The 16,282-nt window shown below is 56.3% G+C and overlaps 1 protein-coding gene across 4 annotated transcripts; it reads left to right on the top strand.

Moving 5' to 3' along the window:
- Nucleotides 1-501: 501 nt before the first annotated feature.
- On the top strand, nt 502-15,894 carry HOMER3 (homer scaffold protein 3). Of its 4 annotated transcripts, none has more exons than XM_066566230.1 (10): nt 502-709; nt 6,122-6,260; nt 8,745-8,901; nt 9,263-9,394; nt 10,037-10,144; nt 10,465-10,586; nt 11,102-11,258; nt 12,936-13,046; nt 13,488-13,568; nt 14,277-15,894. In XM_066566230.1, exons 2-10 carry the CDS (start codon nt 6,247-6,249, stop codon nt 14,463-14,465), a joined length of 1,071 nt encoding a protein of 356 aa, XP_066422327.1. In that variant the 5' UTR covers nt 502-709; nt 6,122-6,246; the 3' UTR covers nt 14,466-15,894. The 4 variants fall into 4 exon arrangements, with proteins under 4 accessions (XP_066422327.1, XP_066422329.1, XP_066422328.1 ...); XM_066566231.1 differs by lacking the exon at nt 502-709 and adding an exon at nt 791-1,012; XM_066566232.1 differs by lacking the exon at nt 6,122-6,260.
- The last annotated feature ends 388 nt before the right edge of the window (nt 15,895-16,282 follow it).

The following is a 16,282-nucleotide window of genomic DNA, read 5'->3' as shown; positions in this document are numbered from 1 at the left end:
CGGCAGGCGCCGGGCAAGGAGCGGCAGGGACCGGGCAGGGAGCGGAAGGGACCGGGTAGGTACCGGACAGGAGGGACAGGCGCCGGGCAGGAGGGACAGGGAGCGGGCAGAGAGCGGACAGGAGGGACAGGGAGCAGGCGGGAGCGGGCAGGAGCGGGCAGAGAGCGGCAGGGACCAGGCGGGAGCGGGCAGGAGCGGACCGGGAGCGGGCAGGAGCGGACCGGGAGAGGGCAGCGAAGAGCTCGGGCCGGCCGGGCTCGGGGGCAAGGCTCGGAGCGGGGGCAGGAAAGGCTCGGAGCGGCACCGGCTCCATCCAGGCGCTCCCTGCCGGGCCGGAACCGAGCGGGGGAGCCGGGCAGCAGCGGGCGGAGAAGCGCCGGGGCCGGGGCCGCTCCCGGTCCTGGAGCCTCTCCCGGGGCCACTCCCGGAGCCGCTCCCGGTGCTGATCCCGGAGCCGGTGCTGATCCCGGAGCCGGAGCCTCTCCCGGTGCCGATCCCGGTGTCGGTGCCACTCCCGGTACCGATCCCGCTCCCGGTGCCGCGGAGCAGCAGCAGCAGCTGCAGCAGCTGCAACGCTTCAAAGTGAAATTCCGGAGGAAATTTAAAGAGCATCCGGATCCGGAGAAAGACAGAAAGAAAGAGGAAGGGGAGAAGGAGGAGGCAGAGGAGGCGGCGGCGCTGGGAGAGGAGCGGCGCCGGCGGGGATGGGGTGAGAGCCGCGGCCGCCGTTCCTGCCCTGCTTTCGTTGTTCCTTTTGTCGTTTCGTTATTCGTCGCTCCCGAGGCAGCGGGGACGGCAGCTCAAGGGTTAAATCGCTGCTTTTTCTCCGCGCTCCGGCTGGAAAGTTTCGCCTCCCTTTTATTTTCGGGGCAGGGAAGCGGGGAAGGGCGAGTTGCTGCAAGTTCTTGAAATCAATTCCCGTGGAAGGGAGAGCTCCGGGATCTGTGGGAGCCGAGCCGGGAGGGCTGGAGCGCGGCTGTGCCCGAAAACTTTCCGGGAGTTAAAAATTGGGGTAAAAATCGGGGATTTTGTGTTGGGTTTGCTGCGGCTCGGGATGCAGGGAAATGGAACCCGGCAGTGCTGAGCGGGTGGGAGCTGCTGGAAACTGCCCGGGGCTCAGTTGGGCTTTGGGGTTGGAATCCTCGGGTTTGGGATTTGGGGTTCTCGTGTTGGGATTTTGGGGATTTGGGGGTTGGGGGTTTGGGGTTTGGAATTTTGGTGTTGGGATTTTAGAGTTTGGGATTTGGGGATTTCAGGATTTGGGGATTTCGGGGTTTGGGATTTTGGTGTTGGGATTTTAGAGTTTGGGATTTCGGGATTTGGGGTTTGGGATCCTGCTGCGGGGATGTGGCGCTGTGTGGATTTCAGTGGATTTTGGAGGATTTCGGTGGATTTTGGGTGGATTTCGGTGGATTTTGGTGTGGGACAGGAGCTCAGGCTGGGCTTTGATTCCTGTCCCAGTTCTGAGCCTCAGCCACTTTTAGGACCCGGCGTTGTTGGAGTTTCTTGTGCAGATCATTCCCTGCCAGCGTGGGCTTTGGAATAAATCACATTCCTGGGGCTCCTTTTCCTTTTTTTAAAATTTACCATTCTCCTTTTTAAAAATTTTTCTGTTTTCCCTTTTTTTTAAAAAAAAATCCCTTTTTTTAAAAATTAATTTTCTATTTTCCTTTAAAAAAATTTTCCCCTTTCCTTTTTTTTAAAATTTCCATAATTCTGAAATTCCAGCACGATTTCCATAACTCTGAAATTCCAGCGGAATTTCCATAACTCTGGCTACAAAAAAGATTTAAAAAATCACCTTCAGGGTGCTGATTTTAGTTAAATTATTTTAAAAGCAATAGATCAATATATTAAATCTCCGTTTCTGTAATTCTCATTTTCCCATTTCTCTAATTCTCATTTTCTCGTTGCTGGGTGTTTGTTTTTTGTTTTTTTTTTCTGGGATCTCTGAAAAATTCCTGAGCTCCAGCCTGGATTTGATTTTTAAATTTTAATTGCTAAATTAAATTTTAAATTTTTTTTAAATTTTAATTCCGTGGTAGCGGCGTTTGTGTCCCAGAGCAGGAGGAGGAAAGGGGCACCCAGGAGGCTCCATAATTCCAGAGAAATCCATTTATTGGGGTTTAAGGGCCCTGGGAGTGTGTGTGACCTTGCTGGGGGCTGTCCCTGATCTGGAGCAGCTGCCCCAGGAATCTCCTGGGAACGGGGCAGAGCCGGATCCTATTCCTGGAGCTGCTCCTCCCCAAGGTCGCAGCCGGGGAACCCTCCCGGGGAGGGGAAAGCCCCGATTGGGAGCCCAAACCTTGTCCCCAAAGCCCCAGATCCTGATTGGGAGCCCAAACCTTGTCCCCAAAGCCCCAGATCCTGATTGGGAGCCCAAACCTTGTCCCCAAAGCCCCAGATCCTGATTGGGAGCCCAAACCTTGTCCCCAAAGCCCCAGATCCTGATTGGGATCCCAAACCTTGTCCCCAAAGCCCCAAATCCTGATTGGGAGCCCAAACCTTGTCCCCAAAGCCCCAGATCCTGATTGGGAGCCCAAACCTTGTCCCCAAAGCCCCAAATCCTGATTGGGAGCCCAAACCTTGTCCCCAAAGCCCCAAATCCTGATTGGGAGCCCAAACCTTGTCCCCAAAGCCCCAAATCCTGCTTTGGAACCCAAACCTTGCACCCAAAACCCCAAATCCTGATTGGGAACCCAAACCTTGTCCCCAAAGCCCCAGATCCATCTTCCCAAACTTTATTCCCAAACCCCTAAATCCGTTTTTGGAATCCAGACTTTGTCCCCAAAGCAATTCTGCAGTTCAGCGTCCTGGGGAGGAACCGTGGAATATCCTGGATTGTGGGAAATCCCGGATTGAATTGTGGAATATCCTGGGTTGTGGAATATCCTGGGTTGAATTGTGGAATATCCTGGGTAGAATTGTGGAATATCCTGAATTGTGGAATATCCTGAATTGTGGAATACCCTGGCATGTGGAATATCCTGGATGGAGAGGGATCAGCCAAGCCCGGCTCCAGGCCCTGCCCAGGACAGGGACCAGGGCTGGGGATTCTCCTGCACCCCCAGAGGCTCTGCAGGGGCAGAGGGAAGGAGCTGGGGCTGAGTTTATCAGCAGCACTGACAGCCAGGCAGACAGACAGACAGACAGGCAGACAGACAGACAGACAGGCAGGCAGACACACAGACAGGCAGGCAGACAGGCAGCCTGCAGCTCCTGGGGCTGCTGAGGGGAGATAAAAGGAGAGCAGGCAGACAGCCCTGGAGGAGGAGCAGGAGCAGGGTTGGGCTCCCAGCCCCTCTCTGTGCCCCAGTTCTGCCTTCGGCTGCTGGGCTCAGCCTGGGCTGCCCTGGGCTCTGCCCCAGCCTGGCCTGGGCATTGCTGGGGGTTCTTTCCTTCCTCAGGGGTTCCTGGGGGTTCTTTCCATCAAGGATTCCTGGAGGTTCTCCCTCGGGGAGGGGAGGCAGAGCCTGGCTCAGCCCCAGGCTGGGCTCTCAGCTGACTCAGCATGGCCAGCGGCCAGGGCTGGGCTCATCCCTGTCCTGCTCACACTCACTCATCTTAATCCCGCTCACACTCATCTTAATCCCGCTCACACTCATTTTAATCCCGCTCACACTCATCTTAATCCTGCTCACACTCATCTTAATCCTGCTCACACTCATCTTAATCCTGCTCACACTCATCCCTGTCCTGCTCACACTCACTCATTTTAATCCCGCTCACACTCATTTTAATCCCGCTCACACTCATCTTAATCCCGCTCACACTCATCTTAATCCTGCTCACACTCATCCCTGTCCTGCTCACTATCATCCCTGTCCTGCTCTCATCCCTGTCCCCCTCACTCATTTCTGTCCTATTCTCACCCATCCCTGTCCTGCAGACCCCGCTCAGGGAGAGGCCCCTGAGGGTGGGAGGGCAGAGCCCAGGCCAGGACACTCGAGGACAGCGAGGACAGCCCGTGTGACACTGTGACAGCACAGCCTGTGTGACAGGACAGGACAGCCCGTGTGACACTGGGACAGGACAGGACAGCCCGTGTGACATCCATGGCAGGACAGGACAGCCCGTGTGACACTGGGACAGGGCTGGCTCCTGTCCCTGCCAGCCCCTGGCACCTCCTGTGCCCAGCCTGGTGCCAGTGCTGGCCCTGCTCGGTGCCATTGGTGCCATCTGTCCCTCCTGGCACGGGGCTGCTGTGCCCTGGGCCTGTGTCACCGTGTCCCCAGCTCTCCTCACCCTGCCCTGCGGGGCACTGCTGCTTGCCCAGACCCACAGCTGGGGGCACGGAGCACAGATAACAGATCATGGATCACAGATAACAGATCATAGATAACAAACAAGAAATCACAAATAAGAAATGACAGATAACAAACATTCCTTGGGACCTTCCCTGGATCCCTGGATCCTCCCCAGACATCCACCAAAAGAAGGGGTGCTTTTAAATTATATTCACTGAATTATGGGGTGCTTTTAAAGGATATTCACTAAATTCAGGGCTGCTTTTAAAGGATATTCACTAACTGGAGATGCTCTTTCAGTGGATACCCACTAAAAGAAGTTGCAGCAACTCACAGCTCCCCACTTCCTTACCCCTAAAATAAAATACAAGGCTAAACATTCCAGCTCAGAACTGGAACTGCTGTTAAAAATGCAGCATTTAACCCCTTCCCTATCCCCTCATTCAGTGAATATCCCCCAGTCATTTTGGAGCTCCCAGGGCTGTTGAATTCTGCCCTTCCCCCTGAGCTGGGGAGGGCCCTGGATCCCTTCCAGTGCCACCAGATCTTTGTCCTTCCAGGCCTTTGCTTTGCTCCTCCTCAATTATCTGCCAAGGCCAGCCCCGGGTGCGAGTGGTTTTATTTACACCTTTATTTATTCACTATTTACACCTTTATTTGTTCACTATTTGCACCTTTATTTGTTCACTATTTGCACCTTTATTTATTCACTTTTTACGCCTTTATTTATTCACTATTACACCTTTATTTATTCACTATTTGCACTTTTATTTATTCACTTTTTACACCTTTATTTGTTCACCCTTCGCTGCAGGGACTCAGCATTTCAGGGAGGGGGAACAGGAGTGGGAGCCCCAGAGCTGCTTTGGAACGCTTGGTGGTGTCTGGGGAGCAGCTCCTGGGGCAGCTCAGCTCCGGCTGTCACCCCTGGGTGTCCCTCTGTCCCGTCCCTCTGTCCCGTCCCTCTGTCCCGTCCCTCTGTCCCGTCCCTCTGTCCCGTCCCTCTGTCCTCACCTGCCCCTTCTGCTGGCCCACACAGAGCTGGATCAGGCTGGAGATGATGGGAAGGGGCTGGGATGGAATTCCCAGAGCAGCTGAGGCTGCCCCTGCACCCCTGGAGGTGCCCAAGGCTGGGGAAGGGAAGCTCCAGAGAAACCCTGGAGCTGTTCCCAGAGCCTGGAAAGGGCTCCAGGAGAGCTGGAGAGGACAGGGAGGGACAGGGACATGGGGACAGGATGGACAGGGACACAGGGACAGGGATCCTGGATGGACAGGGACATGGGGACAGGATGGACAGGGACACAGGGACAGGATCCTGGACGGACAGGGACACAGGGACAGGGCTCCAGGATGGACAGGGACACAGGGACAGGATCTGGATGGACAGGGACACAGGGACAGGATCCTGGACGGACAGGGACACAGGGACATGGGGACAGGATGGACAGGGACACAGGGACAGGACTCCAGGATGGACAGGGACACAGGGACAGTATCTGGATACTGCCCTATGGATGGACAGGGACACAGGGACAGGATCGTGGACGGACAGGAGCCCAGGAACAGCTGCTGTGCCCGAGGAATGATCTCTCAGGAGGGTTTTCCATCAGGCAGCAGCACCACGTGGGCTTGGCTGGAAGCCCTGGAGCCTCCCAGGCTCCTGTGGCCCCCTCCCTGCTGCCAGGGGGTTTTGCTCCATTTGCTCAGCTCACCCAAATGTCTCCCACAGCAGGGAAATTAACCTTGTTCAGTGATGAGGAGTCACTGCAAACGAGCAGCTCTGTGAATGCTGCGGGCACACAGAGCCCCTGGAGGTGCCTGGTTGTGTGGGGATTAACAAATCACAAATAATTGTTGGGTTTTTCCCTTGCCAGGGAATGAATCCCTGTGGAGGCAGCGCTGGGAAGGAGCCCCAGAGCAGCTGAGAGAGCCCTGAGGAGGAGCTGCTGGAGGAGGGGACACCCCACTAACTGCACGAGCCTCCTGCCCCTACTAACAAATGTCAACAACTCGGTAAAGTCCTGCCTCGGTCCTGGCCAAAACCAGCCCAGGATTTGGCGGTTCAGGAGCAGAAATATCAGTTTTTTCCCCTGTGCCAAAGATAGGTCGTGATCCACGTGAAAACAGAGCCTGGGAAATTGGAATCTCACTCCAGAAATGCAGGCAGAGAGGGAGGGGGGTTGTGCTGGCGGGAGAAATCTGAGCCAGGGCTGGGAGGGGGAAGGAAATCAAATATTCCCTGCTGAGCTCTGGGGCTGGCCCTGGAGAGCTGCAGGGGTGCTGGGATTGATGGGACAGGCGGCTCAGGCTGCCCCCGGAGCGGGGAGGGAGCAGCAGGGGCTGGGGCTGGGCAGCTGCACACAGCAGGAATCGGCCTGGGCCTGGGCCTGGGCCTGTGACTAGGCCTGGGCCTGGGCCTGGGCCTGGGCCTGGGTCTGGGCCTGGGCCTGCGACTGGCCTGGGCCTGTGACTGGGCCTGTGACTGGGCCCGTGCCTGCGACTGGGCCTGTGCCCGTGCCTGGGCCTGGGCCTGTGCCCGTGCCTGGGTCTGGGCCTGTGACTGGGCCTGTGACTGGGCCTGGCAGCTGCCAGCGGGGCAAATCCCATCAAACTCCCCTGGGTTTGGGTTCTGAGCACGGCCCTGGGTGCAGTCAGAGCCAGAGGAGCCCTGGAGCAGCTGGGCTGTTTTATCATGGAAAACATTCCTGAAAGCAACCTTCCTTCCTTCCTTCCCTCCCCTGGAACACCCTGGGGGCAGCAGCCCTGCTCAGTTGGGACAATCCAACCCCAGACCCCCAACCCTGGGGGCAGCACCCTGGGATATTCCTGACCCAAATCCCTGACTCTGGGGGCAGCAGCTCTGAACATTCCAGCCCCAAACCCCGCTGGGCTGGGGGCTCCCTGAGCAGCTGCACGTCTGGGGGTGCAGAGTTTCCTTCCATCACTGGGGGACCTGCTTTGATCCTGGGACGTGCAGGATGTGCTTCCCTGGTGTGAGTCAGGGCAGGAAGAGCTGTGCTGGGGGCAGGGAGATTTGTGTGCTCAGTTCCTGTGTCTGTCTGTCTGTCTGTCCATCCATGACCAATCCATCCATCCATCCATCCAGGAGTAGCACTCTGGAGAATCATGTCTGTAAACAACAGTTTTAGCCACATTTCTCCTCACAGAGAAAAGCAAGGCACAATTCCTCCCAAGAATATTTCTGGGTTTCACATTCTCTGAACCTCAGAGAAGGGAAAAACACAATTCTCATCTCATTTTCTGTGCCTGTGTGTGTGCCACAGCAGAATGCAATGTGGGGATTGTTCACCCACAGTGAGGGGGTTTGGTTCCTTGGCCTGTGTGTGTGTCAGGACTGTCAGGACAGGCACAGATTCTGGGCAGGGTGAGCAGGGTTGGGTGCTTGGCAGATTCAGTTCAGATGTGTGGAATATAGTGTAATACAGCATAGAATAATATAGGATAATAAATAATTAATTAACCCTCTGATAAGATGGAGTGTCCTCGTCATTCCTCCCTGCCACGGGGGTTGTCCTGTTTCGATAAATGACTACAGAAAGAGAGATAATAATTGTAGGAATTCTTTCCTCTGAGTTTCCCAGGATTTTCCTGGGAGAAGCATGGTTCAGAGGATCTGTGATTATTACACAATGATCTCTGTCCCTGGAGGGGCTGGCGGGCACCTGGCAGCAGCAGCAGGGGTGACCAGGACAGAGGGGAGGGAGCGTGGCTGGAAATTGCTGCTCTTCCCCCTTCCCTCAGCTGCCCCCACACTGGGACCAAAAATCACAGACAATTCTGAAATGTGTGACTGCACTGCACAAGGCTCTTTGCCTTCTATTTATTTCCCAAAATAATAACATTTGCATAAGGCCAGCCCCTCCCATCCCTGCTCTGTGTTAAAATGAGGTTATTAGTCCTTCACACGTGTGCAGTTCTTCTGTCTAATTGGGTCAGTGGTCTCAAACTGGGTCAGGGATGAAGTCAGGAAAGTCTTCCTCAGGTCTCTGTGACCTCTGGCACTATCCAAGCCCCCCTGCTTTGTGCCCAGGTGCTGGGCACTGTTCTGCTGGTTCCAATAATTCCTTTAATGCTTCACTTGCTCCACTTCCTTCTACAAATGAGCTCATAATAGAACAATTAGCTTTAGATTGTTATTTCTACAACAGATTTAAGCATCTAATAATCACTAACGTATCATTGGTGTATCTAGCTTCAATGGGAATTGGTTCTGACCCTCAGCTGAAATTTTAACCCTATAAAATCATGATTCAAAGCCCTGTTCTCCTGCTGGTGTATCTAACTTCAATGTGGATTGGTTCTGATCTGAAATTCTAACCCTATAAAATCATGATTCCAATGTGAATTGGTTCTGACCCCCAGCTGGAATCCTGCCCCTATAAAACGATGATTCCAATATGAATTGGCTCTGGCCCCCAGCTGGAATCCTGCCCCTATAAAACCATGAATTAACAGCCCTGTTCTCCATCCCTGCAGGGAGCAGCCCATCTTCAGCACCAGGGCCCACGTGTTCCAGATCGACCCTGCCACCAAGCGGAACTGGATCCCAGCCAGCAAACACGCCCTGACCGTCTCCTACTTCTACGATGCCACGCGCAGCGTCTACAGGATCATCAGCGTGGGGGGCACCAAGGTGGGCACTGCCCCGGCACCACCCGGGCACAACACCCAGCTGTGCCCCCAAAATAATGGCTGTGCCCCCAGAATAACAGCTGTGTCCCCAAAAAAGCAGCTGTCCCCCCACAAAAGCAGATGATTCTCTGGTTGGTTCCCTGATTCCCTGTTTGATTCTCTGATCAGTTCCCTGATTGATCCCCTGACTGATTCCCTGACTCCCTGACCGATTCCCTGATCAATTCCCTGGCTGATTCCCTGATTGATTCCCCAACTAATTCCCTAATTCCCTGATCAATGATTCCCTGATCAATGATTCCCTGATCGATGATTCCCTGATGGATTCCCTCCTTCCCCATTGTCCCCTGTCCCCTGCCCAGGCCATCATCAACAGCACCATCACCCCCAACATGACGTTCACCAAGACCTCGCAGAAGTTCGGGCAGTGGGCAGACAGCAGGGCCAACACGGTGTACGGGCTGGGCTTCGCCTCTGAGCAGCACCTGAGCCAGGTGAGCTGGGACCTGGGGAGCCTGGGGAGCCTGGGGAGACCTGGGGAGCCTGGGGAACCTGAGCCAGGTGAGCTGGGACCTGGGGAGCCTGGGGAGCCTGGGCCAGGTGAGCTGGGACCTGGGGAGCCTGGGGAACCTGAGCCAGGTGAGCTGGGACCTGGGGAACCTGGGGAACCTGTCCCAGGTGAGCTCAGGGACCTGGGGAACTGGGGAACCTGAGGAACCTGTCCCAGGTGAGCTCAGGGACCCCCTGCAGAAACCCCTCCAGAGGATCCTCAGGCACCTCCTGAGGTGCTGTTCTCACCGGGCTGGAATGGGATTCAAGGTGCCAAGGTTCCAAAACCAGCTCTAAAGTGAAGTTGTGTGTGCAGAGGGGTTTGGGTGCCACGAATGGAGCTGGGGCTGCTTCTGTGCTGAACCCACGGGCCTGAGTGCCAAACTCAGATTCAAATCCCTGAATTTTGGTGTTGGAGAGAAATTCAGAAGTGTTTTAAAGGAGGCTGCAGGCAGAGCATCATTATATGTTTATAAAATATATTGTATATTATATATTTATATAATATTTATATAATATAAATATAATTTCTATTACATTGCTCTGCTGGCCCCCAGCCCCAGGGTGACTCTTCCCTTCCCCTCCAGTTTGCAGAGAAGTTCCAGGAAGTGAAGGAGGCAGCTCGTGTGGCCAGGGAGAAATGCCAGGATAAAACTGAGCTCACCAACCCTGCCCTGAGCATCCCTTCCCACCAGGTGAGGCCGGGGAATGGGGAGAAAAGGGGAGAAAAAGGGAAAAATGCTCCCTGTGCTGCTGCCCTGCTGTCCCTCTGTCCCCTGCATGGACCCCTCCAGGTCTGACCCTGCACAGCCAGGCCGGGTTGGTGGCCCCAGGGCCAGCCCAGAGGGAGGGGACCCTGCTGGAGGTGCCCACCTGTCCCTGTCCTTCCTCCCAGCCCCATCATCATCATCATCACCTGTCCCTGTCCTTCCTCCCAGCCCCAGCCCCATCACCTGTCCCTGTCCTTCCTCCCAGCCCCATCATCATCATCACCTGTCCCTGTCCTTCCTCCCAGGTGCTGCCCAGCCCCATCATCAGCTCCAATGGACCTGGGGAGGACAAACTGTTCCGCAGCCAGAGCGCAGATGTGGAGATCAGCACCGAGAAGGAGAGGCTGAAGAAGATGCTCTCCGAGGGGTGAGGCTGCTCTCAAATTCCCCCTCTGTCAGGGCTGGGTGCTTGGTTTTGTCATCCCAAACTGTTCTGACCCATTCTGCACTTTTCATTCTCTGCCTGCTGCTCAAAGCCTCGGCTGGATTCAGAGAATCAATCACAGAATCAATCACAGGCTCACAGAATTACAGAATCAGTCACAGAACCACAGATTGACAGAATCAATCACAGAATCCCAGAATCACAGAGTCACAGAATCGATTACAGAATCGCAGAATCGTTACAGAATCACAGATTCACAGAATCATCACAGAATCCCAGAATCAATCCCAGAATCAATTTCAGAATCAATCTCAGAATCAATCACAGAATCTCAGAATCAATCCCAGAATTGATCCCAGAATCAATCACAGATTTACAGAATCATTCACAGAATCCCAGAATCAATCCCAGAATCCCAGAATCAATCCCAGAATCAATCCCAGAATCAATCTCAGAATCAATCCCAGAATCAATCCCAGAATTTCCCCCTGTCCCAGCTCGGTGAGCGAGGTGCAGTGGGAGGCCGAGTTCTTCAGCCTGCAGGACAACAACTCCAAGCTGGTGGCGGCGCTGCACGAGGCCAACGCCAGCGTGGAGCAGTGGAAGAAGGAGCTGGCGGCGTACCAGGAGGAGACGGAGGCGCTGCGCCAGCGGGTGAGCCAGGAGGGCAGGGGGACACGGCCACGGGGGCTGGCGTTGGCACGGCCGAGGGACAACACCCTCCATCCCTCCGTCAGGAGTGACAACAGCCTCCATCCATCCCTCAGGAGTGCCAACATCCCGCCCCAGGGATTCCCTGGGCCGATTCCCAACATCCCGCTCTCAGGGTTCCCAACGCCCATCCCTCAGGATCACCAACATCCCTCCCTCAGGACTCCCTCAGGATTCCCCTTTGTTATTCCCAATATTCCTCCATCAGGATTCCCTCAGGATTCCCTCAGGATTCCCTCAGGATTCACCTTTGTTATCCCCAATATTCCTCCCTCAGGATTCCCTCAGGATTCCCTGATGTTATTCCCAACATCCACCCCTCAGAATTCCCTCAGGATTCCCTGTTGTTATTCCCAATATCCCTCCCTCAGGATTCCATCAGGATTCCCTCAGGATTACCTCAGGATTCCCCTTTGTTATTCCCAACATCCCTCCCTCAGGATTCCCCTTTGTTATTCCCAACATCCCTCCCTCAGGATTCCCTCAGGATTACCTCAGGATTCCCTGGTGTTATTCCCAACATCCCTCCCTCAAGTTTCTCTCAGAATTCCCTTGGGATCCCCAACGTCCCTCCCTCAGGATTCCCCAGTGTTATTCCAAACATCCCTCCCTCAGAATTCCCTCAGGATTCCCCTTTGGTATTCCCAATATCCCTCCCTCAGGATTCCCTCAGGATTCCCTGGACCTCGGCAGGATCACAGAAGGAGCCATAGCTCAGTGAAACACTCCCATCATTGTCCCTAAATCCCTAAATGTTGGTGGGTTCTGGCCCCACCCTGGCCCTGAGGCTCCAGGGAGCTGCAGGATCTGCTCCTGTCTGGGTGAGCTCCTTGGAGCTCAGAGCAGAGCTCAGAGCAGCCCAGCAAGAGCAGAATCACTTTAAAAATTCATCCTCCTCATGAATAATCCAAGGCACCGAGCTGCATTTTCCAGGGGAGTTCTCCTGGGCAAACCCTTCCAGCTCAGCTCTGCAGCAGCTCCAGAGCTTTTGGAGGCCTCCAAACGGAGCTGGATCCTCAGGCTGGGGCTCAGGGGCCGGGTGTGAGCCAGTTCAGCCCTGCTGGAGCGCACAATTCCTGCAGGAAGCACAGGCACGGTCTCTAAAGTGGATTTGTTTTGAGCACAAAATGGTTTTTTGAGCCACCAAATGGGTGTGGTCCGGGCAGAGCAGAAGGAATTGTTTCCCTCCCAGCCCCAGGTGGGAGCTGCCGGGCGAAAGCCAGGTGGGTTTGCAGGGGGGCCAGAGCAGGGCAGTGGTGCTGAGGGTCAGGAAATTCCTGAGGGAAGGATTCCTCCTTGCAGGGAATTATTGAGGGGTCAGGAAGTTCCTGAGGGAAGGATTCCTCCTTGCAGTGAATTGTTGAGGGGTCAGGAAGTTCCTGAGGGAAGGATTCCACCTTGCAGGGAATTATTGAGGGGTCAGGAAGTTCCTGAGGGAAGGATTCCTCCTTGCAGGGAATTGTTGAGGGGTCAGGAAGTTCCTGAGGGAAGGATTCCTCCTTGCAGTGAATTGTTGAGGGGTCAGGAAATTCCTGAGGGAAGGATTCCACCTTGCAGGGAATTATTGAGGGAATTATTGAGGGGTCAGGAAGTTCCTGAGGCAATGATTTCACCTTGCAGGTGGCAGAGCTGGAGGCTCAGGGCACCCAGGACTCCTCCAGTGACAACAACAAGGAGGAGCTGAGCCAGAGCCTGGAGGAGCTGGAGCTGCTGCTCAAGGCCAAGGATGAGGTGAGGCTGGCAGAACCCCCCAAAACCTGTGTGACCCCCAAAACCTGTGTGACCCCCCAGGCCAGTCAAACCCCTCAAATCTGTCAGAGCCCCCAAAACCTGCCTGACCCCCCAAAACCTGCCTGACCCCCCAAAACCTGTCAGACCCCCCCAAAAACCTGTCAGAGCCCCCAGCTATCAGAGCTCTAAGGGACAGGGATGTGCTGGGGTGGAGAGGCTCAGGATCTTGGCAGCTCAGAATTCCCAGAATTCCCAGAATTCCCAGAATCACCAGGTTGGAAGAGAACTCGGATCACAAACCCCCATTTTTCGCACTAACACACACAATATTCACTTCAATATTTGCACAAAGCCAATGATAAACCCCCATTTTTCACACTAACACACACAATATTCACTTCAATATTTGCACAAAGCCAATCACAAGCCCCGTTCCCCCAGGAGATCCAGCTGCTGAAGAGCCAGAGGTGCGGCCGCTGGGAGGCCGAGGGCGAGCGCGAGGAGACGCTGCAGAGGCTGCAGGTAAAGGGGGACGTGGCACCTTGGGGACACCCCTGCCTTGCCCAGGCTGTGACTGGGGAGCCAATCCCACCGGGCTGGGAGGACCCAGGCTGGGATCCTGGCTGGGATCCACACCTGGGGAGGATCCAGGGCCGATCCCACCGGGCTGGGAGGATCCAGGGCTGATCCCACGGGGCTGGGAGGATCCAGAGCAGCTTCAGGGCCGATCCCACGGGGCTGGGGAGGATCCAGGGCCGATCCCACCAGCCTGGGGAAGATCCAGAGCCAACCCCACCAGGCTGGGGAGGATCCAGAGCAACTCCAGGGCCGATCCCACCGGGCTGGGAGGATCCAGAGCCAACCCCACGGGGCTGGGAGGATCCAGAGCAGCTCCAGGGCTGATCCCACCAGGCTGGGAGGATCCAGAGCAGCTCCAGGGCCGATCCCACGGGGCTGGGAGGATCCAGAGCCAACCCCACGGGGCTGGGCCATCCCTGCGGGCACAGCTGCCCTCCCACAGCAGGGCAGGGCACGGAGCTCCCCCCGCAGCCCCGGTGGCTCAGGAAGGAGCCCTGGGGTGGCGCTCTGGGCTGTGAGCAGCCTGTCTGCCTGTCTGTCTGTCTGTCTGCCTGCCTGTCTGCCTGTCTGCCTGTCTGTCTGTCTGCCTGTCTGCCTGTCTGTCTGTCTCTCTGTCTGTCTGTCCGTCCGTCCGTCCGTCCGTCCCCGCAGGAGCTGGAGGCCCGGAACGCGGAGCTGGAGCAGCGGCTGCAGCTGGCAGAGCAGAGCCTGGCAGAGAGCCTGGCACAGAGGGACAGGGTGCAGCACGAGGTCACCAAGGTGGCCGAGATCATGGATGTGAAGATCTTCGAGCTCAGCGAGCTCAGGCAGGGCCTGGCCAAGCTGGCGGAGAGCAACTGAGCAGAGCAGAGAGCCCTGGAGAGGGGCAGCTCAGCTGGGGCTGGGCACCACCCAGACACCCCGAGGGCACCCAGAGATCCTTGGGCACCACCCAGAGATCCTTGGACACCGAGAGATCCTCTGGGCACCACTGAGAGATCCTGGGCACCACCCAGAGCTCCTGTGGGCACCAAGAGCTCCTGTGGGCACCCAGAGCTCCTGTGGGCACCAAGAGAGCTCCTGTGGGCACCCAGAGCTCCTGCAGACACCACTGAGAGCTCCTGTGGGCACCACTGAGAGCTCCTATGGGCACCACTGAGAGCTCCTATGGGCACCAAGAGAGATCCTGTGGGCACCCAGAGCTCCTGTGGGCACCAAGAGAGCTCCTGTGGGCACCCAGAGAGCTCCTGTGGGCACCAAGAGAGCTCCTGTGGGCACCCAGAGCTCCTGTGGGCACCCAGAGCTCCTGTGGGCACCAAGAGAGCTCCTGTGGGCACCCAGAGAGCTCCTGTGGGCACCCAGAGAGCTCCTGTGGGCACCAAGAGAGCTCCTGTGGGCACCCAGAGAGCTCCTGTGGGCACCCAGAGAGCTCCTGTGGGCACCAAGAGAGCTCCTGTGGGCACCCAGAGCTCCTGTGGGCACCCAGAGATCCTGCAGACACCACTGAGAGCTCCCGTGGGCACCCAGCAGCCTCAGCCCTGCCCGGGCAGGATTTGCCACCCACCAGCAGCTGCCTGGCCAGAGCGGGCACCAGGCTGGGCCCTCGCTGCCCAGGGAGCCCCAGAGCAGGGCACAGAGCTCCTGAACCCCCAAATCCTCTTCAGGGAGCTCCTGAACCCCCAAATCCTCTTCAGGGAGCCCCTGAACCCCTGAACCTTTTCCAGGGAGCTCCTGAACCTCTCCAGGGAGCTCCTGCACCCCCAAACCTCTCCAGGGAGCCCCAGCCCAGCTCCCTGGCCCTGCCCCGGCCGTGGCACAGCCCAGAGGTGCCAGCTGTGCCCAGCTGTGCCCAGAGGTGCCAGCTGTGCCCGTGCCACCCCCTTGCCGCACCCCAGAGCTGCCCCCCAGGTTTTTACATTTTCCAAGGGCACGGGGCCGAGCCCTTTGGTTTTCTGTGGTTTTTTAGGAGCCATTTGCCTTCTGCAGGTCCTGCCTGGAGCAGCTGGGCACGGCCAGCACTGAGCCTCCTCCTCCTCCTCCTCTTCCTCCATCCTGGGCGCTCCCAGCCCCTGGAGCATCCCAGGGGAGCAGAGACGGAGGAAAATTCTGGATTTCCCCAGGGGAAAATGCTGCAGTTCCACAGCCTGGATGAGCTGAACACTGAGGATTTGAGGCCTGCTGGAAAACTGGGGCTGGGCTGGGGAATTTGGGACAAGGGACATCCCTGAGGGCACCAAGCTGCTGGGTTGGCACCTCTGAGGTTAATTGAAATTAAATGGAGCAAATCTCAGCTGCTCTTGGGGTTCTTGTTTCCTTTTTTGGTCCTTTCCACACTGAGAAGCCCCCAGGGATGTCCTGCTCTGTGTGGGACAGGGACGGGCCCAAGGACAGGGGAGGAGCTGGGGACAGCTGGGGACGGTGCCCAGAAATTCAGGAGCTACCCCAGGAATCTGGGAGGTATCACAGAAACTTGGGATTGATCTCACAAGTTTGGGATTGATCTCTGAAACTTGGGATTGATCTCAGAAACTTGGGATTGATCTCACAAGTTTGGGATTGATCTCACAAGTTTGGGATTGATCTCAGAAATTTGGGAGTCACCCCAGATGTTTCCCAGCCTCTGGAATTGAGCAAGGCCTGAGGGAGGCCCTGGCTCTGCTTTACCACAACTTCCCTAT

This window comes from Molothrus aeneus, chromosome 27, assembly GCF_037042795.1.
Source record: "Molothrus aeneus isolate 106 chromosome 27, BPBGC_Maene_1.0, whole genome shotgun sequence".
NCBI classification, from domain to species: domain Eukaryota; kingdom Metazoa; phylum Chordata; class Aves; order Passeriformes; family Icteridae; genus Molothrus; species Molothrus aeneus.
This window is presented reverse-complemented; position numbering and strand designations above follow the sequence as displayed.